This window comes from Zootoca vivipara, chromosome 2 (assembly GCF_965207765.1).
Source record: "Zootoca vivipara chromosome 2, rZooViv2.hap1.1, whole genome shotgun sequence".
NCBI classification, from domain to species: domain Eukaryota; kingdom Metazoa; phylum Chordata; class Lepidosauria; order Squamata; family Lacertidae; genus Zootoca; species Zootoca vivipara.
In genome coordinates, this window is record NC_142584.1 from 26,866,100 (window position 1) to 26,893,639 (window position 27,540).

Below are 27,540 nucleotides of genomic sequence, written 5' to 3' on the forward strand. Positions count from 1 at the left end.
CTCAGGTTTTATGTTTTTTGCCTTCTTGAATTTTCGATGATGTTGATGCTCTGTGTTAAAAAAATAAAAATAAAAAGGATGTTGCTTACTTCCTTAGTACAATAAAGAGATGCTTTGCACCAAGTGAGAACAGAGTTCTTACTTTTCCAAGGCGTGAGGTGAACTTTTTTACCAGCTTCTTCACCTCTGGAATCTGCATTTCTACTCCAAGGAGCACATGTTCCATGAAGAGGGACAGTGAGAAAATCCTATTCCATTGGCTCCTGTGTTGAGGAGGAAGTCAAGAATTAGACAACCTGCCCAGCTCTTCAGAAGAATGTTTGCTCAAAAACAGCAACTTGAGAAAATGTGTGACCATTTTTGAGGAATTTGGAGCCTGGATAGAAATTGCAGGTGGATGAGGTGGAATTACAGTTCACCTACAATTCAACAGGAAATAAATTCTGCTACTAAAACAGGTGGAATTTACAAGTTGTGAGTGAGATTTATTGAGTAGAGAGGCAGACCAATGTAATAACCATTTAGTATATCAGGAAAGACTTTCGACAAAGGAGGCATTTTGTCTAAATGAGGCACAGGAAATCAAAACAAACTTGAATATTAATCAAGGTTGCTGGCAATCTCACATAGTTCTACCCATTAGAACTCCTTAAATAAGATCTTGTATCAAGAGTTTGTAAGGAAAGAAAGCAAAAGGCTTTGGACAGTCATCTCCCAAATTGCTGGTTTAATACTGGGAATTAATGGTCTATACCAGTGTTTCTCAACCTTTTTTGGGCCAAGGCACACTTGTTCCATGAAAAAAATCACGAGGCACACCACCATTAAAAAAGTTAAAAAATTTAAGTCTGTGCCGCCCTATATTGACTATATAATTATGACTGTAAGAAACACTTGCCAATTGCTGTGTTGGTTGCAATCTCCTGTAATAAGGCTTCACAAGCCGCTGATTTCTCTGCCAGCACAATCCTTTGCTCAGCAAGTTTCAGGTTGAGCTCATCCAGCCAGCTTCTTTAAGTTTGTCTAAAACCACCCTCCCGTGGTGGTGGCTGTTGAGAGCTGCGCTCGCCCCACGTCGTGACCCGGCCGGCTTCCTTTCCGGCGGGTCAGTGTCGGATATTGGCGGCCGCCAGGCACGTGACAATGCAAATCGCCCTTCTCGTCGCCGCACGTCGCGACACACCAGCCAGCGTTTCGCGGCACACTAGTGTGCCACGGAACAGCGGTTGAGAAACACTGGTCTATACAGTGGTACCTCGGTTTTCGAACAGCTTAGTTCTCGAACTACTTGGAACCCGAACACTTCAAACCCGGAAATGAGTTTTTCAGAAGCCAAACATTTTCCGTTCTGAGTATAACTTCTGTTTTGAGTGCTACACTTCCATTTTCCAGCAAGTGAGCAGGCAGCCGCCGCCACGGCAACCACCTACTCCTCCAGCCCCGGGAGTCGCCAATGGCCCCGGCGCTGAGTGAGAGAAAGCCGGGCTGGGTGGCAAGCAACCAGGTAAGAGATGTTACCACCGCCACCACCACCCAGCCTGCTCTTGCTTGCAGGCAAGTAGGAGCAGGAGCAGGGCTGCTCTGATAGGCAGCACGAAGCCTCCCTTCCCAGCTGAGAGATCCCCACCCCACTCCTGCTTTCACGCAAGTAGGAGTGGGATCAGGCAGCTCAGCTGGGGAGCACCTGGCTGCCTTCAGGTGGTGCAGGGGCTCTCAGATGCAGCTTCCGGGCTGCCTCAACTTCCCCTGACTCCAGCAACTATTCAGTCTGGCTGCCTTCAGGTGGTGCAGGGGCTCTGATGCTGAGGTGGGGGCTCCTTTAAACTTCTCCCTTGAGGGGAGTGCACCCACGAACCCCTCAATGGAAAGTGTGACTGAGCTTGCACCTCCTCAGCTGAGCAGCCCCGATCCAGCTCCTGCTCCTATGCAAGCAGCAACAGGTTAGGGGCCCCTGCACCACTTGAAGGCAGCCAGGTGCTCCCCAGAAAACCAACCACAAATGAATCAAAATCACAAGAAAACATAAAACAACCCTGACCCTAATTCTAATTCTAACCCTTACCCTAACCCTAACCCAGTCCTAAAATTAACCCTAACCAAGAAATGATCTCGTTAGATAGTAAAATTCACATTAAATTGCTGTTTTAGGGGTTGTTTTTAAAAGTCTGGAAAGGATTAATCCGTTTTGCATTACCTTTCTATGGGAAAGTGTGCCTTGGTTTTGGAACGCTTTGGTTTTGGAACAGACTTCCGGGACAGATTAAGTTCGAGAACCAAGGTACCACTGTACTTGGCTTAAGAGAAAACAAAGATCTCTTTCTAGCATATCTAGCATCTCATACTTTAGCTAAGAAAACCAGGGTAGAAAGATGATGCAGAATGTTGGATAAAATATTTCTCTGCATGTCCTGTCCTCTAACATTCCCAAACATCTTCTTGCCTCAGAAATCCATGTTGACTTAATTTAAGGTCCTCTAGTAAAATCCAAACAAACTCCTTGTTTTGCGAGGAGTTTATTTATTATTATTTATTTATTAACTTTTTATGTCGCCCTTCATCTGAAGATCTCAGGGTGGTTCACAGCATAAAAATACAGGATAAACGCATGAAATACATAGTAAAAACATCATTCACATGTTGCTCATTCCAAGCAAGAAGATTGTGTTTGGAAGTTGGAGAATGGATGGTGGCTAATGGATTGAAGTTGAATCTTGACAAGACAGAAGTACTGTTTTGGGGGGACAGGAGGTGGGCAGGTGGGAGGACTCCCTGGTCCTGAATGGGGTAACTGTGCCCCTGAAGGACCAGGTGCGCAGCCTGGGAGTCATTTTGGACTCACAGCTGTCCATGGAAGCACAGGTTAATTCTGTGTCCAGGGCGGCTGTCTACCAGCTCCATCTGGTACGAAGGCTGAGACCCTACCTGCCCGCAGACTGTCTCGCCAGAGTGGTGCATGCTCTAGTTATCTCCTGCTTGGACTACTGCAATGCGCTCTACATGGGGCTACCTTTGAAGGTGACCTGGAAACTGCAATTAATCCAGAATGCGGCAGCTAGACTAGTGACTGGGAGTGGCCGCCGGGACCACACAACACCGGTCCTGAGAGATCTACACTGGCTCCCAGTATGTTTCCGTGCACAATTCAAAGTGTTGGTACTGACCTTTAAAGCCCTAAACGGCCTTGGTCCTGTATACCTGAAGGAGCATCTCCACCCGCACCGTTCAGCCCAGACACTGAGATCCAGCACCGAGGGCCTTCTGGCAGTTCCCTCATTGCGAGAAGTGAGGTTACAGGGAACCAGACAGAGGGCCTTCTCGGTAGTGGCACCCGCCCTGTGGAACGCCCTCCCAGCAGATGTCAAGGCAATAAGTAATTATTTTACTTTCAGAAGACAACTGAAGGCGGTTCTGTTTAGGGAAGTTTTTAATGTTTGATGCTGTACTGTTTTTAATATTCGGTTGGAAGCCGCCCAGAGTGGCTGGGGAAACCCAGCCAGATGGGCGGGGTATTATTATTATTATTATTATTATTATTATTATTATTATTATTATTATTATTATACACACCTACAGGGGATGGGGTGGCTGAGTCTGTTTGCCTCAACGCAGATGGCAGCCTGTCTTTGGTGATGGCACCTGAGTCAAACTCTCCAGTGTTTCCTCTACCTCCAGTTTGGTCCACGTGACCTACCTGAGTTCTTGGAGCAGCTGGTCACATCGGCTCCCATTGCTTTGAATGTAGTTTGCTGTACACACAAGTTCAATTGGCATTTGAAGCTTCTTCACCTCCTGCAGCCACGTTCGAGATCTGCAGTTCAACAGTTTTTCTTCCAACATCTCAGTGCAAGCAATTGCAGCAAGCACATCCAGAACCTAAGCAATCAGGCATGAACAGGGCTTTAATACAGACATGGACAATAAATAATAGTAACATTTACTTCATTTTTTAAAAATCAGGTGTGAAAAATCAAGTTATGACTCTTCTCCTTTCATTAAGCAGAATAAATAATTCAACTGCCAATCTGGAAAATGTGAGAACCTGCTCTCAAGCTGAACTATGACTATCCACATTCCTAACTCAATAAGCAGATCATGACTCTTCTGTATTAGTCTCAATGTTCATAGCTGACTTCCATTCTGATTATATCAAGAGAAAAGGTGAAAAACATTTCCACTTTGTTTTCTGTTATGGGTTTTTGTTTTTTTGTTTTTGGCAAAACAGAACAGACACATTCCTTTAGTCTTTCTTTTTAAGATGTGCATTTTATTAATCACTTGCTAAATTTACATTAAACCTTTTACACCTTGTTTAGCAAGGAATTTTCATTGGAATCCTACTTCATTTGTAAGCTTTCCCTATCATGGATCAATCTAATTCCTGCACTTGTAAGGAGACTGTGGTTTGTGCTGATTGTATGTACAGTCATACCTCTGGTTACGTTCGCTGCAGATGTGTACATCACGGGATACAAATGCGCAAAACCCGGAAGTACCAGAAGGGGTTACTTCCGGGTTTGGTAATTTGTGCATGCGCAGAAGCGCTGAATCACTCGGCAAGCATGCATTGATTCGGCACTTCAGGTTCCGTACTGCTCAGGTTGCGAATGGGGCTCCGGAACGGATCCCGTTCGCATCCAGAGGTACCACTGTATTTACACAAGAGACTAATTATCAGAGCATCAAAGAACAAATACGACACACAAATGTTAAAGCCTTGTGTGACTTTTAGCAATCGCCCTTAAAAGATATTAGCATTTCCCCATACATTTTAAAAATACACTTTTTCTAGTAGGACTAAAATGTTACCACCCACCCAATATGATTCCTACCATTTGGTGATGCAAGAAGCTGTCTCCTTTCTCAACATGTTCAGTGAGAGCATTGGACACATCAGGGTACACAGCAAGAATCCTGGAAAGGTTTTGCAGACGACTCCTAAACTGATGGTAACAAAGATGGATACAGGGGAGGGGCAGCACCCTCTCTTCTGCATTGGAAGAAGCCGCCTTCATTTCCTCCATACATGATAAGAGAGCTGTCTGCAGCAACTAGAAATTGAAAAACAGTGTCACTGGAAGCAAATCTTGTGTGGTAATATCTACAGGTTCTTATGTAGGTGAGACTTTTATCTTTAGAATTATAACACATTCAGGAAAACTGTTTCAATCACAAATGCTTGTATTACTGGGGTAAAATGTATCTCACTCTACGGGTACCTGCAGGACATTTTCTTACTTTTGTTTATAGCAGTTGGGTGTGTACACTTTGGAGCTAGTTTACCTGAAAACACATTTCAAAGTTTAATTTTTGGTAAGCTCATCTGAACACAGAAGACAGACATTAAACCTCTTTAGATGCAAATGCCTTTATTGGGCCGCTTCATTCCAAGAACCACCTGACTGGGGAAACAACTTGTCAGAAACTTCTATTAAAGGGAATTTTCCAGTAGATTGAAGGTAGAGTCAAAATAAAGTAGGAGGGGATATTTTGTGCATTGATCTACTGGCCATGTTGGGACGTGGGTGACGCTGTGGGTTAAACCACTGAGCCTAGGGCTTGCCGATCAGAAGGTCGGCGGTTCGAATCCCGCAACGGGGTGAGCTCCCGTGTAGCAGTAGCATCCCAGGGATTTATTGAAAGAAATCATAGATTTATGATTATGTGTGTGGTTGAAGAGGATGACTTGAATTTTATAATTCATTATGTCACTTTTTCCACCTGGGTTATACCCTGTTTCTCATATTTTAAGACATACCTATAAAATAAGCCATAGCAGGATTTTTAAGCATTCAAGGAATATAAGCCATACCCCGAAAATAAGACATAGTGATAGGCGCAGCAGCAATGCCGGCCGCAGCAGGAGGAGGAGGAAAAAAATAAGACATCCCTTGAAAATAAGCCATAGTGTGTTTTTTTGAGGGAAAAATAAATATAAGACATGTCTTATAATATGAGAAACACGGTAGAATGTGTGATTTGCGATATAAAGTCCACAGGATGATTAAGTCTCCATTTCTCTATACTTGGAAAATCACGTTTCAATCTGAGATGGTTTCAGGCAAGCACAACCATTTGGTGCATACAGGCAAAAGGCATCTGCATTCCTCCCCTTTGCAGCATCCTCCCTACCATAAAAGGTCCAAAGTGCCTTTGATATAGATCTGCTATCTTTCACAGGTTCCTGTGTGTTTTACTGCTTTACGATTTCCTGCCTCTGCTCCTGTTCGCATGCTTTGTAGTGCAGATAGATCTGTAGCCTAGGAAAGGCCTTCCTGGTTTTTCCTCAAGTATTCTCTGCTACCTGATCCTCTCCCATGTGATACCCTTTTGGGATGTGTTGATGCATTTGATTGGTTGTTTTGAATTCTATGACACAATTCTTTTGTGTGATTAAAGTTGCCTGGGCGAAGGGTCGAGGGGTCCCTTCTCTCTCTCTCCCTTTTCGAACCAGAGCTTTGCAGGTCAAAGTGTCTGTCTGTCTCCCCCTCCCCTTCCCTATTCTTCCCTACACTCATGAGTAAACCCCACACTCCCATTGCTTGGTCCAAGCTCCTGCCAACCTAGCAGTTCGAAAGCACGTCAAAGTGCAAGTAGATAAATAGGTAATGCTCCGGCGGGAACGTAAACAGCATTTCCGTGTGCTGCTCTGGTTCACCAGAAGCGGCTTTGTCATGCTGGCCACATGACCTTGAAGCTGTCTGCGGACAAACGCCGGCTCCCTTGGCCAATAATGCGAGATGAGCGCCGCAACCCCAGAGTTGGTCACGACTGGACCTAATGGTCAGGGGACCCTTTACCTTTACCTACTTGCCATGCTACTGTAAAATGAAAGGGAAAGGGAAGAAACCCCTCTAGTGTTGTAATCATTTCAACCCAAAGAAACATCCCCAAGGGGTGGAAGTCGAAATCACATTTTTAGGTCATCCTAAGGGATAAATCCAGGACAGGTTATATGTGCAGGTGTATTGAAGTAGCCACACCTCAAGATCCCCCAGCTGATGCAGTGAGAGAATACTGAATATGGAACAGCTAGGACAGGGAAGTGGGGAGAAAACCCTACTTGTTGAGATCTAGCAACATGAGCTTTCAAGCAGTCTTGAATTTTCTTCATTCAAATAAAACAAAGGTGTGCAATCACCATCACATTCCATATCTGTATGATATTCATCTACTTTAGTGGTAATCAAATGCCAGCCATATGCTGCTGAAGTATGTGTTTCAGTCAAACACTATAGCACACAACTCCTGGGCATTACAACTGGCACACACAATGTTCTAAGCATCTTGATGTCTCGTGTTGCGGCACTTACCATTAGCTCCTTATTAGAAGAAACGCCCATTGTCAGGAGGATGAAGTCTCGGACGTAACAGTGAAAAAGGTGCCCCCTCTCTTCCTCAGGGAGATCAGCAATATATTGCCCCAGTGGTTTCTTCTGAAAGATGCTTACAAATCTGTCTGTAGGACAATAGTAGAATGGGAATATTTAAGTTAAATGAGAATTTAAATTACTATAGCATCTCACCAGTACTACTTTATTAAAGCATGTTGCTGTATAATTTTCTTATCAATTTCCCACAACACTGGAGACTGCTTTGTTGTTTACAGTGGCTGGTCAAGATTCCCTGCTAAATCTCCTAAGACTTTTTAAACTATTTTAATATAAAGCCTGGCATGCCAATTTTGGGCAAAGATTTAAGCAGGGGGCAGAACTGTGTCTCATTTTAGCAATGTTTTTAGTAGTCATCAGTACCCCAAATTATTTTTAGCGTGACCCCTCAAGCCATAACTTTTAGAAGACATCTGAAGGCAGCCCTGTTTTTAGGGAAGCTTTTAATGTTTAATAGATTGTTGTATTTTAATATCCTGCTTGAAGCTGCCAAGAGTGGCTGGGGAAACCCAGCCAGATGGGCGGGGTATAAATAATAAATTTTTTATTATTATTATTATTATTATTATTATTATTATTATTATTATTATTATTATTACAAGCTGCTTCTGGCTATTTCCATGTGGGAGGGGACAAATAACCCCTCAATGAATGAAAGTGTTGAGGGGGTCCACAGAGCTGTAGAGGCTAGCCTCACATTCTCTCACACCACCCCCATATTCCCCTCACAAATGTTTGTCAGAGAGAGTTTTCCCAGGTTATAGATGCATGTGTAGAAAGCTCATCTACACATGAGGAGAGACACAAGCCAATCTATGATCCCTCCTACTGATAATTCTCTGTGTGTTCCCTCTGGATTCTCACCTTCATCACCAGGGATGTATTGAGCTTGAACCCAAAGATCTTCCAAATAATCTTTTATCTTCCAGCTGAAGGGCATTTCATTGCCAGCACCTGTTGAATTCTTAAAGTAGCTCTGCACCAGAATAGTTTCAGTTTGGGAACTGGGCAAGACACAGGTAAATTAAGTTAGCAAGCTAGAGATATCCCATTACTAAGTAGGAAGCTCAATGTTTGTTTCAGCACTTAGAAAGAGTTATGTTTACCAATCCTTGAGTTTTGAGTTCTCAAAAAAGCATTTGATAACCACAACATTATTCCTTTAAGGAGAGGAAAACAGCAGCTATATCCGACTCGTAAGTCATGCCCACTGAGAAATGTGTTGCCAAAACATCATGGCATACAACTGGCACATGTTCTTTTGGCTAACTGAATAAACAGCTTTTAGGATAGGTCCCTCACATGGAATCAAAATGTTACCATTCACATTTTTGCAAGCCATCAATTCATTTGCAACCATTCATGCCTTCTTTATGCCACTTACTTGTTCTGGCCCATCATGTAAGGGATGTCCAGCAGCTTGAGATCATTGAAGATGAATATCCACAGAGCTTTCACACACTTTTCTGTTGTTGGTTTGACCAATAGGTCTAGGTTGCAGTCACTGTCTAGGACAGACAATATATAGGCCATAAATGGAGTCACCACACTCTGGACCCGCTTCCACAGGGTATCTCTGCGTCAAGAGAGGTAAAGGAAACAAAAAGGCAATACTCAATATTAAGAAAGGCATACACTCCTTCAGGAACATTCTGAACATCTCAAGGGAGGAACATCTCAAAGGAGAAACATCTCAAGGGAGAATGTTATGGAGAAAAGTGCTTGTGGAATGCTCTCCCTAGGGACGTTCATCTGGTGTTTTCATTAAGGTATATGTTTTTAGGCGCCCACCAAAAATGTTCCTCTTCAATCAGGCCTTTGGCTGATTAACATTCTACAGCAGGGGCCCCCAAACTAAGGCCCGGGGGCCGGATGCAGCCCAATCGCCTTCTCAATCCGGCCCACGGACGGTCCGGGAATCGGCATGTTTTTACATGAGAAGAATGTGTCCTTTTATTTAAAATGCATGTCTGGGTTATTTGTGGGGTCTGCCTGGTGTTTTTACATGAGTAGAATGTGTCCTTTTATTTAAAATGCATCTATGGGTTATTTGTGGGGCATAGGAATTCGTTCATATTTTTTTTCAAAATATAGTCCGCCCCCCCCCCAAGGTCTGAGGGACAGTGGACTGGCCCCCTGCTGAAAAAGTTTGCTGACCCCTGTTCTACAGCCTTTTAAATGTGTTTGGTTGGGGGGGAGGTATTTTTGTTGTTGTTTCTGTTTATTTATGCTTTTATCTTGTATTTTTATCTTGTGAACTGCCTTGAGATCTTTTGATAAAGGGCGGTATATAAAATAAATAAGCTACACACACACACACACACACACACACACACACACACACAAACACACACACACAGAGTGGTCTCTCGACTTATGAAGTACCCGACTTACGAAATTTTGAGTTACGAATGGAAAAAAAAATGGCCACACTTTTTTTCGACATCCGAAAGGAAAACCGTTGCAGTTTAGATGGGTTTTTTTCGACTTACGAATTTTAGATGCGGTTTACTCGACTTACGAATTTTTCCATTTCCGATGCATTCCTATGGGAAACTGCTTTTTTCAACTTACAAACTTTTTGACCTATGAATGTGCATTCGGAACGGATTAAATTCGTAAGTCGAGGGACCACTATATATCAACCTAATTCTGCATTTCAACTATTCCTAGAACCTGTCAAATTGTGTCTTTGAAGCAAAGTAAATACATGTTTTACTTCCAGGTTTAATGGTACCAGCAAAAATGGAATCAAATCCTTTGAAAGACAGCCAAATATTAACACAGCTTCCAGTGAACGCTTTTGATTCCAGTATTGTACCCAGTTACACTCACTGCAATATACTGAAAACAGTGGGGTTGTTAGGTCCATTTAACCGATTCCAGAATTGCAACTAACAGCTGAGATCTAAAGAGCTACAAGAAGAACACAGCTTTTTAGGCTCCTGCAAACACACCTAGAGATCAGGGGACCCCTCTGAAGCAGCACTTGATACAGTTGCAAGTAAGTAAAATCAGCATCCCCTCCATGTGCACTTAAAATATCCTAAATGTGTATGTGCAAAGAGCTCCCTGGATAATGACTTATCTTTTTTACAGCTGGCAAAAGTGTAGTGATTAAACTACTGCGCATACCTGAAAGTTCCTACTTCTTGGAGGGCATTGAGGTTTGATGCTTCTCGGCGTACCCACTCTTTCATGGTGTAAACATTTTCTTCTTGCCTCCCCAAAAGGCTTAACAGGCGAGTCTTTGTTATCTTCAGGAAGGAGGCTGAGGGAAAAGACAGCATAAAATTTGCCAACTGACACTACTTATGGTTAAATTTCAAGTTCTGAAGCAAAATCTCTGCACAGTGCAAATTAATTTTAGTTTCCCCCTTCTTCTGTTATGAATGTTCCCAATTAAATTATACTTTATAGAGCTGCAGGAACGGCTGTATAGTTAAGCAGCTACCTTTATCAATATTCTATTATAAAATATGGAAAATCTATTTAGGACATGAATATATATATATTTATTGCATTTTTATCCCATCATTCTGTGAAGGTATTTTACAGTTTTAAAATACTTTTTAAAAAACCCACAAATTAACAAATATTACAAAATATACAGACAATTCCCAATTTACATGGGGGTTATGTTTCTGGCCTCTGTGCATGTAACTGAAATCACATACCGTGTTTCCCCTAAAATAAGACACCATCTTATATTTATTTTTCCTCAAAAACCCCCACTATGGCTTATTTTCAGGGGGTGTCTTATTTTTATTCCCCTCGGCGCTCTCTTCTGCGCGCCGCCTATCACTATGTCTTATTTTCGGGGTATGGCTTATATTTCGCAAATGCGTAGAAATCCTGCTATGGCTTATTTTGTGGCTATGGCTTATTTTAGGGGAAACGGTATATTGGGAGCACCCTGGAGAGTAGGCCTGGGCGATGGATCGATATATCGCCCAGGACCGGTTTGAAGGCCATAGCGCAACGCCGCCTTCACACAGCAGTATATTGCGAGGGAAATCACCACTGCTATAAGTCCCTCTGTCACCAGTGCCTGGCGTGCTGAGGGGAAAACAATTTGCAGCCGGAGATTATTATACAGCTGGAAATTATTATACTCACAGACACTAAAGGTGGGGAGGGTAAACTACTTCGCAATGAGGGTCAGGCAGACGCTTGGCTGCCTGCACCTCAGCGGAGCAGTTTAATGAAGCCCACCCCCCACCTTGAGTGAACCTGAGAGGCATCAGAGCTTGCTCAGCTGGGGGGCAGGAGGCTCCCCCCCCCAGCCGAGTGGTTCAACAAAGCCCTACTGGAGAGTCCTGGCTCGCAAGGAGACCCTCCCCAGGGCCCAAAGAAGATATCCCTTTTGGGCTCTGGGGTCTCCTCACAAGCCTGAGGCAGAGAGGGGCTTTGCTGAGGCATCCTGCCTAACAGCTGGTGTCTGGGCCAGAGCAGCAGCTAAAGTCGCTTCCCCACACATCAGCTCTGCAAGTCGCCCTGTCCCTGCTGCAGGAGAGGGAGATCCAAAATTACAAATTGTGATCCAGATCTGTGGAACAAATCAATCTGGTCCAAACTGGGGCCCAACCCAAATCAGATTGGGGAGGTGGGCCTGCATATTCCTTTAAAATGTCTTCCACTTTCAAGTGCTTCTAGCCCTTCATACCTTTTAAGTCATCTTCCTGAGACAGAAGGCTAAGGAGGATTTCAATTCTCTTAGTACTGCGGCTAGCATCCTCATTTTGATCCCTTAGCATGCCCACAGCTCTTTGTACACAGCTCCGTAGAAGAATGGTGGTGTCCAAGACTTGGGTCTTTCCAGGAACAGCAGGGAAGGAAAAAGATGATTAGTATCCTGCAACAGTGCAAACCAAAGTCCAAGCCACAAGCTTAAAGAAAGAATACATATGGTAATTGTTGGAGTTCCTACTTGCAGGACTTTTGTCAAGAAATCTGTTCAGAAAAGAGCAGTCACATCCAGATAACACAAAGAAAAGAGCCAGTCATGTTGTTATGCTAACCAAAATATATATTGCTAAAGGTTGGTGACTAGTAACGTCCATGGCTCTTTAGCAAAAGCAGGTGGCAAAGCAATGATAGAGTGAATGCTATAGGGGAGGTGATATTTTCAGTTCAATTCTTCTGGAGGTGATTAAAGGAAGGTAGTGGCTTGATTATAAATGTTCCCTGTAAAGAGGACGAGGCTAGCACAAATGCAGTATATTGTTAAAGGGGGGGGGGGACTGGAATGGGATTAGTATTCCCATATAATTTAGAATGAGACAGGGGGGGAATTAAAAGAGAAGACTAAAAGAATCATGTTATTGGAAGTGCTTTGTTGTTTGTTCCCAATGTCTGTAAGAAACTTTATTCAGTATCAGAGATTCATGGAGCAGGCACAAATAGGCTCCATCTACTCCCAAAGAAACAAGGGATAGAATTAAACACATTGTATCTAAACTTACAGTCAGCTTTTGGGTTTCAGATGTTGCTGACCTTTCCACCCCGATCTCATCTTCCTTTTCTTCGATTCCCTCTATCATCACAGCTGCAACAACAAAGAAGGTGTCATACAGGGATGCAAGTTGCCTGCTGATAGACTTAGGGCAAGAATAGTCAATATAACATTGTCCAGTTATTGCTGGACTACAACTCCACCATCCCTGATCATTGGCTGGATTGGTGGGGGCTGATGTAGTCCAGCAACATTTTGATGGCACCACATTGGCTACTACTGGGTATTACCAAAGTCTACAGTAATGTATTTTCTTCTTTCTCTTAACAGGTGCATTCCTTTAGCTTTAGTTTTTTGTTTACTTTATTCCATTATACGTGAGATATACAAAACAAGCAATAACAAATTTTAAAATACAGCAATATCAGAAACGACAGATAGGGCAATGTATCCACTCTCTTAATTTGTCAACAAAACCAGAAGATGTGATGGAGACACCAGTTAGCAGGAATGTTAAGAGCTCCTTATTTTCTGTACCAGTGGCACTAAAGAGTCCTGGAGGTTAGTTGTATTGGTACAAATGCAAGTCCAAGCACTCAGTATAAAAATGTTCTGGATCTTCTAAGCCTTTGGAAACCTTTATATTACGCATGGGTGTAGACAGGGGGGGCAGGAGGGGGCAGCTGCCCCCCCTAGAAGCAAAAAATTATTGTATTTTACAGACCATAACCAATACTTTGCCCCTCCAAAAACTGAAGTGGAAAGGGCTTTGCTTTAGCAAGAGCAGCTCTCCACTTGCTCTTACAGGAACACAGCTGTAACAAAAACACATCAAATAAATAAAGCAAAGTGGCTACCAGTACTTAAGCAGTTAAGACAATGGAGCAGAATATCCCTTCAGGCAAGGTCCACCCTATTCACCCTATTGTTATTCAGTGGGAGTTGTTAATGGGCATTCAGGGATCGCATTAACAGTTCTATTGGTGATTTAATGAGGGTGCAGAGGATTCAATTTGACTAAGGTGGCCCTGCAAGGCTAAAAGGAAGTGAATAAGAAGGGGGGCTGTAGCTTTGATAGACACAGTGATGTTTATAAAAAGCATTGGTGTTCCAGTCTGCCCCTCCTCCTGCATCTGTATACTGTAAATCAGGGGTGGCCACCTCCCAAGAGACTCTGATCTACTCACAGAGTTAAAAACTGGGAGTGATCTACCCCCTTTGGGGGGGTTCAGGTCAAAGCTGTTGAGTTTTTTTAAGGAAGGGAAGCCCTGTTTTGGGGGGTTTAGGTCAAACTTGTTGAGCTTCTTTTAGGAGGGAGGGAGGCCCATTTTTGTTTAGGGCTTCAGGTCATAGTTCAGCTTTTTTTAGGGAGGAGGAAAAATTTGGGTGAGCTTTTTTTAGGGGTGCCAGTGATCTAGCAGTGATCTACCACAGACATCCAGTGATCTACTGGTAGATCACAATCTACCTGTTGGACGTGCCTGCTGTAAATCAAGCAGAGAGAAAGCTGCTTACAAGGCTCCTGTACAGGTGTACCGGTATCTTCCTCTTGCTGCAGAGTTCTAGCATCACAGCGTCACCCAGAGGCACCCACAAATGTGAGTTATCCCTCTCTCTATTTCTTCCTTCCTTCCCTCCCTCTTCCATCCTCAATAAAATACTGGGGGGGGGGGCAGATAAGCCCCACATAGAAAGCCCATCAACATGGGGGGGGGGACTCTTTAAAATACAGTATTTACCAGTAATTTCTTTTTTGGGGGGGAGGCACCTAGGCCTCTAGGAGTTGGCTGCTATGCCTAGGACAATTCAAGAAAGCAGAATCATGCATATGCTATGGTAATATATCAATAGAATCATGGAATTGTAGTCGGAAGGGACCACAAGGGTCATCTAGTCCAACCCCCTGCAATGCAGGAATTTTTCCCCAATGTGGGGCTTGAACCCACAACATGGTTGAAATATTATGCTGATATGCAGCAACGCCTCGGAGCTGTCGTGACTGCGGCCGTGCCTTCCCTCGCCCTCACCCGCCCTGCCACCCCCTCTCGCCTGCCCGACCCTCCCGTCCTCTTGCTGCAGAGTTCCAGCATCACAGCGTCACCCAGAGGCACCCACAAATATGAGTTATCCCTCTCTCTATTTCTTCCTTCCTTCCCTCCCTCTTCCATTCTTAATAAAATATGGGGGGGGGGCAGATAAGCCCCACATAGAAAGCCCATCAACATGGGGGGGATGACTCTTTCACAAACGGTATTTACTAGTATTTGGGGGGGGGGAGGCACCTAGGCCTCTAGGCGTTGGCTGCTATGCCTAGGAGTAGGACAATTCAAGAAAGCAGAATGATGCATATGCTATGGCAATATATCAATAGAATCATAGAATTGTAGTCGGAAGGGACCACAAGGGTCATCTAGTCCAACCCCCTGCAATGCAGGAATTTTTTCCTAAGGTGGGGCTTGAACCCACAACATGGTTGAAATATTATGCTGATATGCAGCAACGCCTCGGAGCCGTCGTGACTGTGGCCGTGCCTTGCCTTGCCCTCGCCCACCCTGTCACCCCCTCTTGCCTGCCCGACCCTCCCGTCCTCTCCAGCCAAGCAGGGTAGCCGCCGCCGTTGCCAGCCCCAGAAGCACAAGGTGGCCGCTGCCGCCGCTGCCGCCACCACGATGTCGTCAGGCCAGCTGGCCCTGTAGCCCCGCCCACGTTCCCACTGAATGATCATGGCTTGCCCCCCCCCCCCTAGTTTTGATCCTGGCTACGCCCTTGATATTACGGCTTATCATTTCTGTGATCAACAGGTTCCATACATTTTTATATCACAAAGAAATTTCCAGCCCCTGCAAAGGCTTCCTCTTTTTGTGCTATGGATATCGTAGCTGCCACCAGTAGTCACATACCCAGTTCTTTAGATTGTGGTCTTGAGTATGACCATCCCATATATTTAGAAGTAAAAGATACGGGGTAATTTGTACAATAGTCTTTAAGATAGTGGATACTTCCTGATACAGATTAGGCCAGAACTTTTTTACCAGAATTTTTTCACTAGAATTGAATGTTCCTCACACCTCACATCCCCACCAGCAAAATTGTGTCACTCTTGAAGTCATATAGAACAACTGTGTCAGTATACAATGTCACCAACATGGAATTTTCAATGAGAATTCTCAAATATATGAAAAGTAGACTTCTATAGTTTCCCAGAGTTTTAAGGCCTTTAAGGGGTACAGTTGACAGTTCTAACAATTCACTATATATAACAGAATCTAGGCTCTTTCCAGTGGGACCTTGGTTCAACAGTGAAACCTCAAATTATTCCGTCAAAAATTGATGCTGCATACATATATAAAACACAAGACATACAGACATGCCTAGATGTTTTCTCACTTGTGCACTGTCTCTCAACATGCATATTCACATTCTTACTTTCAGGAGGCTCTGCAGAAAAAAGCTGGCTGATGGTGACATTTCTCAGGGCAGTTACATCAGAGATAATATCCTTGGATTTCCTCAGGTCATCAATATGCACAGACTGCCACAACCCTAGCAACAGAAAACAAGAGAATTTCTTGGTTGTCGGACCTCTTTACATTGTCAGGCTGCAGTAACTTAAACTGATCCCACGAATCTCAAACTGATGTTTCTCTGTGCACCTCTACAGGACCTGCCCTATCTGTGGTACTTTTTATTCACAACGTGATTTGTAAATCCATTACAGCACTCCTCAAGGTGGTTAGCTGTTCATCATCCAGAAGAGCTCTGCTGGGTGGTTTAACAAGGCAATGGTGGCAGAGAAGTAAGGTTTGTTTGCAGCTGCCACCGCCACATGGCAAGTGTGATTATGCACTCTCAGCAGCGCTCAGTCGCTTTTGGACTGAGACTTACACCACCTGACTAGCAGTCATCCAGCCCGTTCCAAAGCCCTGAGCTCCTTGGGAAATTAAGGCTAGATGTCCGTCATAACTCAGCACAAGTCCACTGTTAGCATATTATATGATGATGATTAATAATAAAAAATGCACTCCAGTAATTATTCTAAATTTCTGAACACAGATAGTTCTACCTCCTTGAAATCCTACATAGGAACTTCCTCCTTCAGCTCGTGACAGTTTAGTGATGAAGAACACAAACACGGAGGTTTCACCCTGATCTGCTTTGTTGATTTCGTTAACAACTGAGTATCTGCAAGGGGAAGAAAAGGGCTTCCATCAGTTTCAGGCGGCAGGGTTAAATAGCCATCATAAAGCACCCACTAATCAATCAACATCTCCCATCGTTATTTCAGTATTCATGAAGCTTACATTTCCACTCCATCCAACATAAAGTATTAGGATGCTTACTATGTATTACATACACCATAAGAATACAAGAAGAGCCTACTTGATCAGGACAATGACCCATCTAGTACAGCATCCTGTTCTTGCTGTGGCCCACCAAATGCCTATAGGTAGCCTGTAAGAAGGAACTGAGCACAACAGGTATTCTCATAAGGCATATTGCCTTCCACAGGGGAGGTACTACATATCCATCAGGATTACCAGCCACTGGCAGCCTCAGCCTCCATAAACTAGTGGCCACCAGTGCCACTTGTGGGAGCCAATTCTTTTGTCTGTCCTAAATCTTCCCAACAACTGACATCACTGGATACCCGTGATTTGTAGTATTATGAAAGAGGGAGAAAAGCTGTTCTCTATCAATTTTCTCCATGCCACACATAATTGTATGTACATTTACTCACCATTTCTAAAATGTCTGAAATGCTACAACTTTTCCTCATGGTGAGAAGTTCAGCCATCTGTTGAACTTTTTAAACTTTGCAATACAGTCAAACCTCGGTTGTCCAATGTCTCGGCTGCCAAACGTTTTGGAAGCCTAACGCTGACAACCCAGAAGTGACTGCTTCTGTTTTTGAACATGCCTTGGAATGGCTTACAAGGCGTGTTTCTCGTTTTTTCCAATTAGATTTGCCAGCTGCCCTCTGATCCTCGGTTTTCAAACATTTCGGAAGTCGAACAGACTTCCAGAACGGATTACATTAAAAAACGGAGGTTCCACTGTATTGCTTTTGGATCAACCAGGCCAGAACTGTGCACAGTATTCCAAATATAGTTGCACCTTAGATTTGTATAATGACATTATAATATTGGCAGTTTTACTTTCAGTTCCTTTCCTCATGATCCCTAGCATGGAACTGGCCTTTTTCACAGCTGCCACACATTGGGTTGACATCTTCATTTGACCCATGGTTAGTCACCTCTGCCCAATTTTCACTCCCCTATATTTCTTAGAGCTTATGCTAGACTTTGGAAAAAAACAACAACAACCCTTTATACACACTATATGTCACCTATGACTATTAGCCCTGTACTCAGTACTGCTCTAATTAAAACACTGAAAAATGCATCAGGCATGCCACTTAACATGCAACATACCTGGCTGAAGCAACGAGCTGGGCACTGAGAGATCCATTTTCAAAGTGTGTCTGAATAATCAGGATTTTACTTCCAGGTGTAGCATCTAGAAAATTGCTGGAAGAAAAACCCAAAGATTGCAGAAAAATGGTTGGATGTATGTGTTGTTTAAAAGCTTTTTATTTAGCAAGAAAGCAGAAAAAATAATTGAAGTAAAATTCAGTGCCATTAAATACACATAAAAGAAGTCATCTTGTAATTATAGTCCAATGTAATGAAGACAGGTTAACAATAAAACTGAAAAAACATCTGCCTGACAAAATCATTCATATTGTTTGTTCCTAATTGACTGGGCATACTTGCCTCAATAGGGTTTATGGAAGAGAATATTCTTAGTGTAAGTCAATGGAAAGGCTACTGGCTGCAGCTTGGAGGACACAGATGTCCCCTGGCACTGCAGGCAATTTAAGGTTGTAGCCTACCAAGTTCTAATCTGAAGTTAATGAACCCACTGAAGTTAATTAATATAAATTAGTCATGTCTATTACTTGAATGTGTCTAGTTTGAGTAGGATTAGGATTGGATGCAACCCATCATGTAGAATTCAACTAAGTTTTTCTCAGGGTATACCAACTGAAATTAATAAACAGGACTAAGTTAAGTCCAATAGATTCAGGTATACTCTGAATAAAAGTTGGCTGAACACCATGCTATGTCTATAAGGACACTGGACACTCACCGAATCTCTTTCAAAAATGAGTATTCTGTGTCAAACTGTTGCAAGAACAGAACTTTGAGGCTGCCCAACTCGCCTTGTACTTCTGCCTTCAAAGTCTCTGTATCTGCTGCTGTCAGGAGCCTGGAAAAAGTAGAAATCTAACAGGAAAGAAGAAAGTGAGTTTCAGGGGTTGGGGAAGAATATGGTTCAAACCACATTTAAAGGTGGACTTACCTGATTTGCAAAACACAAAACTTTCCAAAACAGTATGTGAACTGAAACACTTGCGTGAAAATCACATTTGTCTGAATTTTGCAATGCAGTTCTCAAGCAAATAAATGTGTACACAAATGCCTATTTCAGGGTTAAGTGTGCATTTAAGCGCATATATTAGTGAAAATAATATACAAAAATCCATTATATTATGGAAATTGCCTGCAAAACGCTATTTTTGCCAAAACTGCATGCAAAAACATGTTCATTAGAAGAAATTTACATTAAAATGCTGGTGAATTTTGGTTGCAACTAAGCAACTAAAGAGGACTGAATGTGGTTTGCTGTGAAAATCTTTAGTTCCTGATCTAGGAACTTTATATATTATTACTGTGTGCACTTATGGCATTGATGAAGAGATTTGATGTGGGAAATATTTCCATTTGCCAAAATGCTCGTGCATTTCTCAAAATGCAGCCTCACCTGTACAGTTCTCATGGCATCCCCAAGGAGTACAGATTCTTAATGTGTATTTAAAAAAACACAAAGAAATATTATGGAACAACTCACCTCAGTAAAGATTGTGCGACCCCTAGACTCTGTCCCAAGACAAGCACGAAGGAACTCCGCAAGGGAAGTGTGATGTTGCTGATGAAAGTATACCATGGCCAAGTCATCTGCCAGAAAGGAACCCAGCCGTGAATCACCAAGGCGGACTACAGAATCGGGAGTCGCACAGTTCAACAGGACCAACTTGGCTTCTTCTTGTACTTTTAGCATCAGCTCCTGAGGGGAAGCATCCATTTTCAGCTTCTCCGTCACCTGCAGGACAACTGAGGCACAGGTGTCAGGATGGTAGCCAACAAAGACATCAGAAGGGGTATATTTCTGCTGGCCCATAAAGTATTTTTCGGTTTCAACTGCTGTGAAGCTGTCCACCCATTTCTTCAATTCTTCCACAATGTCTCTTTGCCTCTTGTCCAACACAGTATTGATGTCTAGGTAGTGCTTTTCAAGCCTGTTGATCAACGGGATGGGGAAATGTTTGTAGACCACCTCTTTCTCCTCAATGACGATCAAACGGAACTTAGGGTGCACTCTGCATTTCACTCGATGGGTCCCCAAGCCCAAGTCAACATACTTTTGACCAGCAAGTTGAACGTAATACTGGTTAAGGGCATCATAGAGGCTTTCATACAGATTCTGCAGGTTAAGAAGAATGACCATCTGCCCTGTCTCCATACAGATCTTCACTCGGTTGATGTTTCTGCAGATCTGGGTGTATTCCTGGTCTTTGGGAAAACTGGAACCAAAAATAATTTCTGGCTGCTGTGTACCATTGAAAAAAGCCTGCTGCAGGATCTGGAGGGCTGCATAATTTTCCGTCAACACCAGCAGGTAACGGCATTCACCATCCTCATAGTCACTGTAAATGTTCTGCTGAACTAGATCAATTGTACCAATGTCCTCACGGATGACAGCTCCTTTTTCTGAGAACCTAGACATAAAAATGTTCAAGGCCTCAACACCTTCTTTACCACTGAAATTACGGAGAACTATCTCTGCTAGTTCACAGGGAGCTGGCTCTCTTTTCAGTTTTTTGGTTAAAGCAAACACCATTTTTATGAGACTGTAATAATCACGCAACCCAAAGAACTCCTTGCCTTGGGTCTTGCAAATTTCCTCATAAGCATTTGCAAAGATGGGAAAGAAACGGTCAACTTTGTGCAGGACGGCGCGCTCTGAAGAGCAGATACCCTTTGCGCTTTCTATGAGTTCCTTCTCGTTCGGTTCTCCACGGGATACAAAGATCCCTCGATTCATCTTAGCTGGATCCAGAGCCCAGTTAGATATCCCAATGAAGCCAACTTTTTTATGAGGGAGTGGATCATCATCAACACAGCCATCTTCCAAGAGCGGGTGAAGGGTCTTCAGAGGCATTTTGGGGGAGTCTTCAGCCAAGCCAATTTCATCTAACACCACCACAGAGACATACTCCTTTAGGTTCTTTCCTTCTTGGAAGCGAGCACAATGCTTGAAAGTGTTGATGATTCCCTCAGGGGTAGAGTGTGGGCTGCACTGAAAGGACACCAAATGGATTTGCTTCAGTTCTTTATAAAGCTCAGTATATGCTGCTTGGCCTTGCATGGCATCAGCCACAATCGTTTTGGCAAGAGATTTGGAACTGCCAGGCTTGCCGATGAGAAACAAGGGGATTTTAAGTTCAATGCAGATAACCATCATAAAAACATTTTCCTTCAGTGCCAAGTTCTTAGCGATCGTTTCCCTCAGAGGTAGGTCACTCAAGAAGAGATCCTGAACTAAGCCAATTTCTTCAAGGATTCCCTTTTCACCATCATATGGCTTTGGAAGGATGGTGCTGATGACTCTTCGGTACTCCCTTTTCCTTTCCAGGGAAGCATGGTAGCAAACACCCACTGAAAGAACCAAGGACCAAATGACTGGGTCTCGCTGGACAAAACCTTTAGCTGCCTTCCTCTCTGCAACTTGCTTCTCCAGATGTTTCATTAGTAGTTCACTGTGGTTGTGGAACCACTTGAAGACTTCCACGCAGCGTTCCACATCTCTGAGGCTGATAAAGCTGCATTCATCATTCCTTTGCCTCATATACGTCTGAGACGCAAAAAGCACATCTGTCATTAATTGGATCTCAACATCAGACATTGTTATTGACCTAGTAAGTCTTTGCACAATCTGCTGTATATAGAGTTTTTCAGTAACATTGTTCAACTGTCCGAAATCCCACACTAGAGGGATCATGCTAGGAGGGAGCGCATGGACACGGTATACCAGCTGCCTAAGAGGAATGGAGCCAAGCTTCTCCTTGGTCTCCTCTGCTTTGACACGGTAGCCTAAGCCAGACGATTCCAAGCGCTGAATCATTTCCTCTGTATGCTTGCGATAAGGATTGCATGCAGCTATGATTTGCAAACCTGAGTTGTGGACCAAAGGCTGTCCTTCGACTGTGCGATCACACAAGACTTCTTTGATGCTGCTGACAGCTTCAGTGGTGTTGGCTTCATCAAAAAACAGGATGGTGTCAAACTGGTATTGCTGTTTATTGTCAATAGCAATGCCTTCTGCTTCCCTGACTTTGGCATAGATTGCATCTGCTGTGGTGCCTCCATGGACCTTGACAAGCTTCATGTTATCGGCACTGGCACCGCTCCTACGTAGTTCACACAGGAATTTTATTAGCCTGGTTTTTCCACAGCCAGTTTCTCCCATGAGGACAACAGGGATACCACACCTGAATCGCATTTCAATGGCAAGGATCTTTAGCATATTGTCTGTTGTGAGCTCATATGTCTCATCAGGATCCATTTGTCCTTGGAGCCCCAAAACTGTGCAAAGTGTCTCAATTTTTTTATTTCTAGGGAGTTCATCAAAATTAATGTTTAATGGAACTCTCTGATGCAGCAATCCCTCATACAGCTCAGGTGTCATCACACCTTCCCGGATGACACTTCCATTTAAGGGATTGATGGCATCAATGCTACCATTGACTCTTTTCTGAAGATGAAAGCCAATAAATGTCATACATATAGAGTCTTCATTGAAGAATATATATGGGTGGGGCTCCGACTCCCACTTCTTCCTTAGAAGGAATGGAACAAGATCTCTTTCTGTGACTCCTTCCATGTCAAAAAACTTATTCCCAGGGCTTTCATCAGAAATGTTTAGAGATGGTGTAGCAAAATCCTTTGCCATCAAAATCATAAATGTGACCACAAAATTTTTGAAGCCGTGTAACGCGTCGTGGACAAAAGCTGCATTACAGAACACCGAAGTCTCACAATTTCTCAGTTGAAGGTTCAAAAACCAAGCAAAGTTTCTCAGTTCTGACCAGGAAGGATCTATTACTCCACAATGGATCAGGAGCATCTGCAGGCACTCTGCTGGTGTCCCTTCAACAGAGCCTTCTTCATACTGGAATGTGTCAAGACTATCTCCTCTGCTAGATCTTCTCAAGTACTGGTAGGGTCTCTGAAAGGCTTCGCTACAGAACACTTCCTGATCTATACCTGGGTCTGACAGATTCCTCTGCATGTCCATTTCTAGGACTTCCTTGGGAGATCTGCAGGTTACTTTGGGGAACACATCAATGAAGTTGTACTTCAGTCCTGGACAAGTCTAAAAGAAGAGGGGAGAGCAGTGAATAGGAAGGTATCATAAAGTCAAAGACTCTTGAATGTTATGACTGGACATTTATTTCTCCCTTATAAACTATGTTACTCCTCACAATATTTCTATCCTCAAAACTCTTTACTTCCTGCTAGCTATCTTTTCTAACATTTGCATGGGAAGGTCTAATAAAATTTACATGTATATAGGCTAAATTGGCCCCACAAGTCTGACAGGCAGAAATGGAGACCAAGAGCTGTGAAGGTGAACAAACCAACATAATTAAATTAAATTTCATTTTAATTTAAAGTCATATTTAGTTAAATGGTTCAGGATCATGGTTGATAATGCAGTATGACAGGGTGGGTTCTTAAATCCCAATATATAACAAGTTTTAGGGATAAATGTAGAGTGAGCTGTGCATTTGTCCCCAGAGCCTTCTATAAAGCATAGTGTTGGGAGAAGATTGGGCATGCTGGAACCTTAGGCTGTACGTTGCCCTCAACTTGTATATATAGATAAGCTGCTAAGACCATTATTTCTAGGCATCTGACAACCTCCTTTTTGATCACAGAAAACTACAAAGAAAAGTTAAACTTCAGAATTTCCCTAAGTAATAAACACTACAATAATCTTGGCATGCTGCATTGCTGCACGATTGTGATGTATATGAAACAGTACAGTGGTTGTACTTTATTATCTATTTTGAAAAATACAATCTCAAAACACAATTCAATGTAACTATATGATTACAGCTGGGTAAATATTTACATAGCCGTTACATATCTACATGTACTTACTGATCTCATGTTTTTCTTTAATGGTGGTGATGGTTCAAGAATTTCTACAACATACAAATGGCACTGTTTCCGCAGCCAGAGTTTCCCATCTATATTTATCAGGTACTGTAAAACTAACAGCTTGAACAGAAATTCTGGAATTCCAGTCTGGACCTAGGAGAATACAGAAACTCAAGTAGACAAATGAGCGAGTAGAGATCATTTAATCAATATTTATTTATCCTGATTAGTCTACTGATATGATCCCAATTACATTATGTGAGGGAGCTGGCAATGCTTTCCACAAGTAACAACTTCCGACTCCACTTCTGTATATTTACAGCATTTTATCATACAGCTATGTACAAGAAAGACCAAAAGTTCTCATGTCCTTTCAGTCACTTTCAGATCCTGGAAGTGGCATTCTGCGGTAACGCTTCCAACAGAGTATTTTGGGAACCACTAGTCTCCTCCTTTCTTCCCTACGCTTAAGTCCCCTGTGCTGCTGAGGAGACGGGGCTACCACCTCCCCCTCTGATGCTGAACCACTCCAATGCTGCTCAGGACTGCCCTGGCGTTGCTCGGCTCTCTCAGCATAAGGGACCCCTTGCTGGGCATTCTGCTGACCCCTGGTGATCCCCTGACACATTAAGAGATGTCTTCCTGTCCACGCCCGGATCCTGCACAAGCTTCCCTTTCTTAGCCTGTGGTCCTACAGATGATGCTGAACTCCAATTCCCATCAGCTTCAAGCAACATGGCCAATATTCAAGGATGATGAAAGCTGCAGTCACTCCTGTTCAAAATCCTGCATGGCCTCCCTTTCTCTTATCTCTCTACTTAATACGCTCCTTCCTGAGACCTTTTTTAAAAAGCTAGTTACGAAAATGTTCCATAACATTTGATAACAACTTCTGCCAAAATAGCAATATACTCACAGAAGAGGTGATATCAAAATGAAATATCATGGGCTGTTTCTGGTACTGATTTTCTAGGAATGGGAGGAGAGTTCTCAGCACTTTGCCTTCATCCACATCTGGATCGATCAACCTAATTGTTTTTAAGATTACTCCACAGCCTTGCAACTTTGCTTCCATTTTCTCTTGTAGCCTCTTTACATACAGAGATTTTCCTGTTATTAGTAACAACAACACATTTTATTTATCAGTTCTTTTAACAGAAAAGTAAGAACCCAGTGAACTGACTGGAAACTGAGGGCATCCAGTGTTTGGACTTTTCCATCCACAACAAGCAAAAAGAAATCTAATTTTAGATAAAAACATAAGAAAAGCACCAGTGGGTCAAATCAAGGGTGTACCTAGTCCAAAGTGGCAGTCAAGATACAGAAAAACCACAATAAGGCATGAAGACAGCAACCCTAACCCAGTGTCTGCCCTGGTATTAAACAACTGGTATTCAGAAACAGCAAACCTCATGTGAAAAGCACATCCTTTTTCTTGTCTTGAATCCACTGCTAATCAATTTCATTGCATACCCCCAAAGTATGAAAGAGGCAGAAAAATATATCTAACCTCAATCCACTTTCTCTGCATGGTTTTCCAAACCTCTATCCCACGGGTGTCAAACACAAGGCCCGGGGGCCTAATCCGGCCCGCCAGACCTCGTCATGTGGCCCGCGTAGCCGCCGCTGACAATAACCGCTGACAGTAGTTCTGGAGCCTGCGATTGGCCGAGGGTCAAAACCGGGGGCGGGGCTGCAGGCGGAGGCCGGGGCGCTGGAGCTGCGCTGACGGCCTTGGCCAGGGAATTTCAATTTCGAATGAGGCTGAGGGAGGCGGTGGCACAGCGGCCAGACGGGGAAGTGAGATGCAGGAGGAGAAGGAGGAAGCCCGCCGAGGAGGTAGGAAAGCCCTACAGGCGCCGCCGGCAAAGTTGGTGCCGGGACGGAGCAGCGCTGGATTTTTTTTTGGCGGGCTTTGCTGTTGTCTCCGAGAGCGAGTGAGGCGGCACTGGGGAGCCGCCGCCCGCCGCTTCCCTTCCTCTCCTCGGCTGCATCCGGGAGGTGGGCGAGCGAGCGGGCGAAAGGGACGTGGAGTGAGCCTGAGGGGGAAGTAGGCGAAGCGCAACAGTCGCTCTCTTGATGGAGCCGGGTTTCTCTTCCCTCTTCCCCCGTTTTCTCCTCATAAACACTCGGGAGGGTGTCTGGCTTTTGCTCTGCCCCCCACCCCCGAGCCGCCCTTTGGCTTCTCAGTTCCGGCGGAGCTGCTCCCCGGGGGGCGGCCGGGAGGGAGGCGGTGACGACGGCACGGGTTCCTGCTCTTCCCGCTCTGCCGCCGCCACCTCTCAGCCCCTCGTGATGTAGGGCTCCAGATGGAGTCGCCTCGCGGTTTGAGCAGGTGGGAGGGGAATTTTTTTGGGGGGGGGGGAGGTTCTCAAGCCTCCTCTGCCTGCAGTCCCGGTAGGGAGAGGTGGCGGCGAAGACGACAACAGCGCGGGTGGGGGGAAGAGCAGCTCTGAGGCGAAGATGCACGTCCGCTGGGGCTGCCGCCACCTTCCTCCTCGGGAAATCCGCTGCCCTCCCTCAGCGCGAGGGGAAGGGACTCTGGCGCTGAGGAGGGAGGATGCAAAAGCAAAGCAGGGAGTTGGCGCTGCACCGCATGTTCCTGCCCCTCTCCAAAGCATGGGGTGGGTTGCAGTGTGTGGCATCCTGCCTAGCGGGGTTTGGGTGTGCGCAGGGCGGGAGAGGGAAGCCCTTTTTCCATCTGCAGGTTTTTAATCCCAGCAGTGGCTTTCTCCTTCCTGACGAAGGTTTAGTTGAGCCCCCCCCCAAGCCGTCGATCCCCACCTTTTGTTCAAATTTCCCTCGTTTACATCCCCTCCCACACACGCGCCACGACGCAGGAATGTGATCCGCGTGGGGGCGGGAGTGAGCTTACATTATTACAAAAAACAGTAATAAATGAATGCAGTGACAATAATTTATGATAATAAAGAGTGGACACATAGTCCTACAGACACAACCGGCCCTTTGAGGGTGACCAAACTGCTGATGCGGCCCCCGATGAATTTGAGTTTGACACCCCTGCTCTATCCTATCCCCCACCCTTAGTTATTGATTCTCCCAAAGCATGGAGAAACAAATGCTTTGTGTTGTCTGTTGAACCTCAGCCATGGGAACTTCTGATAATGATCTATACAGATATCATTACAAATCAGTTTGAAACCAGGGGGAAGTAGATCTGGGAGTCTAGATGTACTTAAAGGAACAACACATACACATTGTACATGAATACAACACATACTGTTAATCCCTTTCTTAATCTCCTTTAAAAAAACAACTGCTGCTGCATACTGAATTGACATTTTCATTCAGTAATCTAAGCAAGACCCCAAGATGTCTTTATTTTCTGGGTATCCACCACCCATTCAAACTACATTAGAATGCACTGGGGCAGTAGACTTTTTGCCCC

The 27,540-nt window shown here is 44.0% G+C and overlaps 1 protein-coding gene across 3 annotated transcripts in view; it reads right to left on the minus strand.

Annotated features, from left to right (window-relative positions):
• The window catches only part of LOC118079699 (E3 ubiquitin-protein ligase RNF213), a 104,299-nt gene that overhangs the window by 25,216 nt on the left and 51,543 nt on the right, over nt 1-27,540 (minus strand). For 2 of the 3 annotated variants that reach the window (XM_088661465.1, XM_088661464.1), the window contains 16 exons: nt 25,048-25,241; nt 24,132-24,284; nt 19,756-23,340; nt 18,994-19,130; nt 18,276-18,371; nt 16,907-17,025; nt 16,270-16,386; nt 12,854-12,936; nt 12,055-12,202; nt 10,524-10,659; nt 8,773-8,964; nt 8,253-8,392; nt 7,311-7,456; nt 4,830-5,048; nt 3,692-3,873; nt 143-263 (listed from right to left, as the gene is read on the minus strand). In XM_088661465.1, coding sequence (XP_088517591.1) covers nt 143-263; nt 3,692-3,873; nt 4,830-5,048; nt 7,311-7,456; nt 8,253-8,392; nt 8,773-8,964; nt 10,524-10,659; nt 12,055-12,202; nt 12,854-12,936; nt 16,270-16,386; nt 16,907-17,025; nt 18,276-18,371; nt 18,994-19,130; nt 19,756-23,340; nt 24,132-24,284; nt 25,048-25,241 — 5,768 coding nt within the window. The remainder of the gene's footprint in view (nt 1-142; nt 264-3,691; nt 3,874-4,829; nt 5,049-7,310; nt 7,457-8,252; nt 8,393-8,772; nt 8,965-10,523; nt 10,660-12,054; nt 12,203-12,853; nt 12,937-16,269; nt 16,387-16,906; nt 17,026-18,275; nt 18,372-18,993; nt 19,131-19,755; nt 23,341-24,131; nt 24,285-25,047; nt 25,242-27,540) is intronic. The other variant, XM_088661466.1, reaches the window with a different exon arrangement.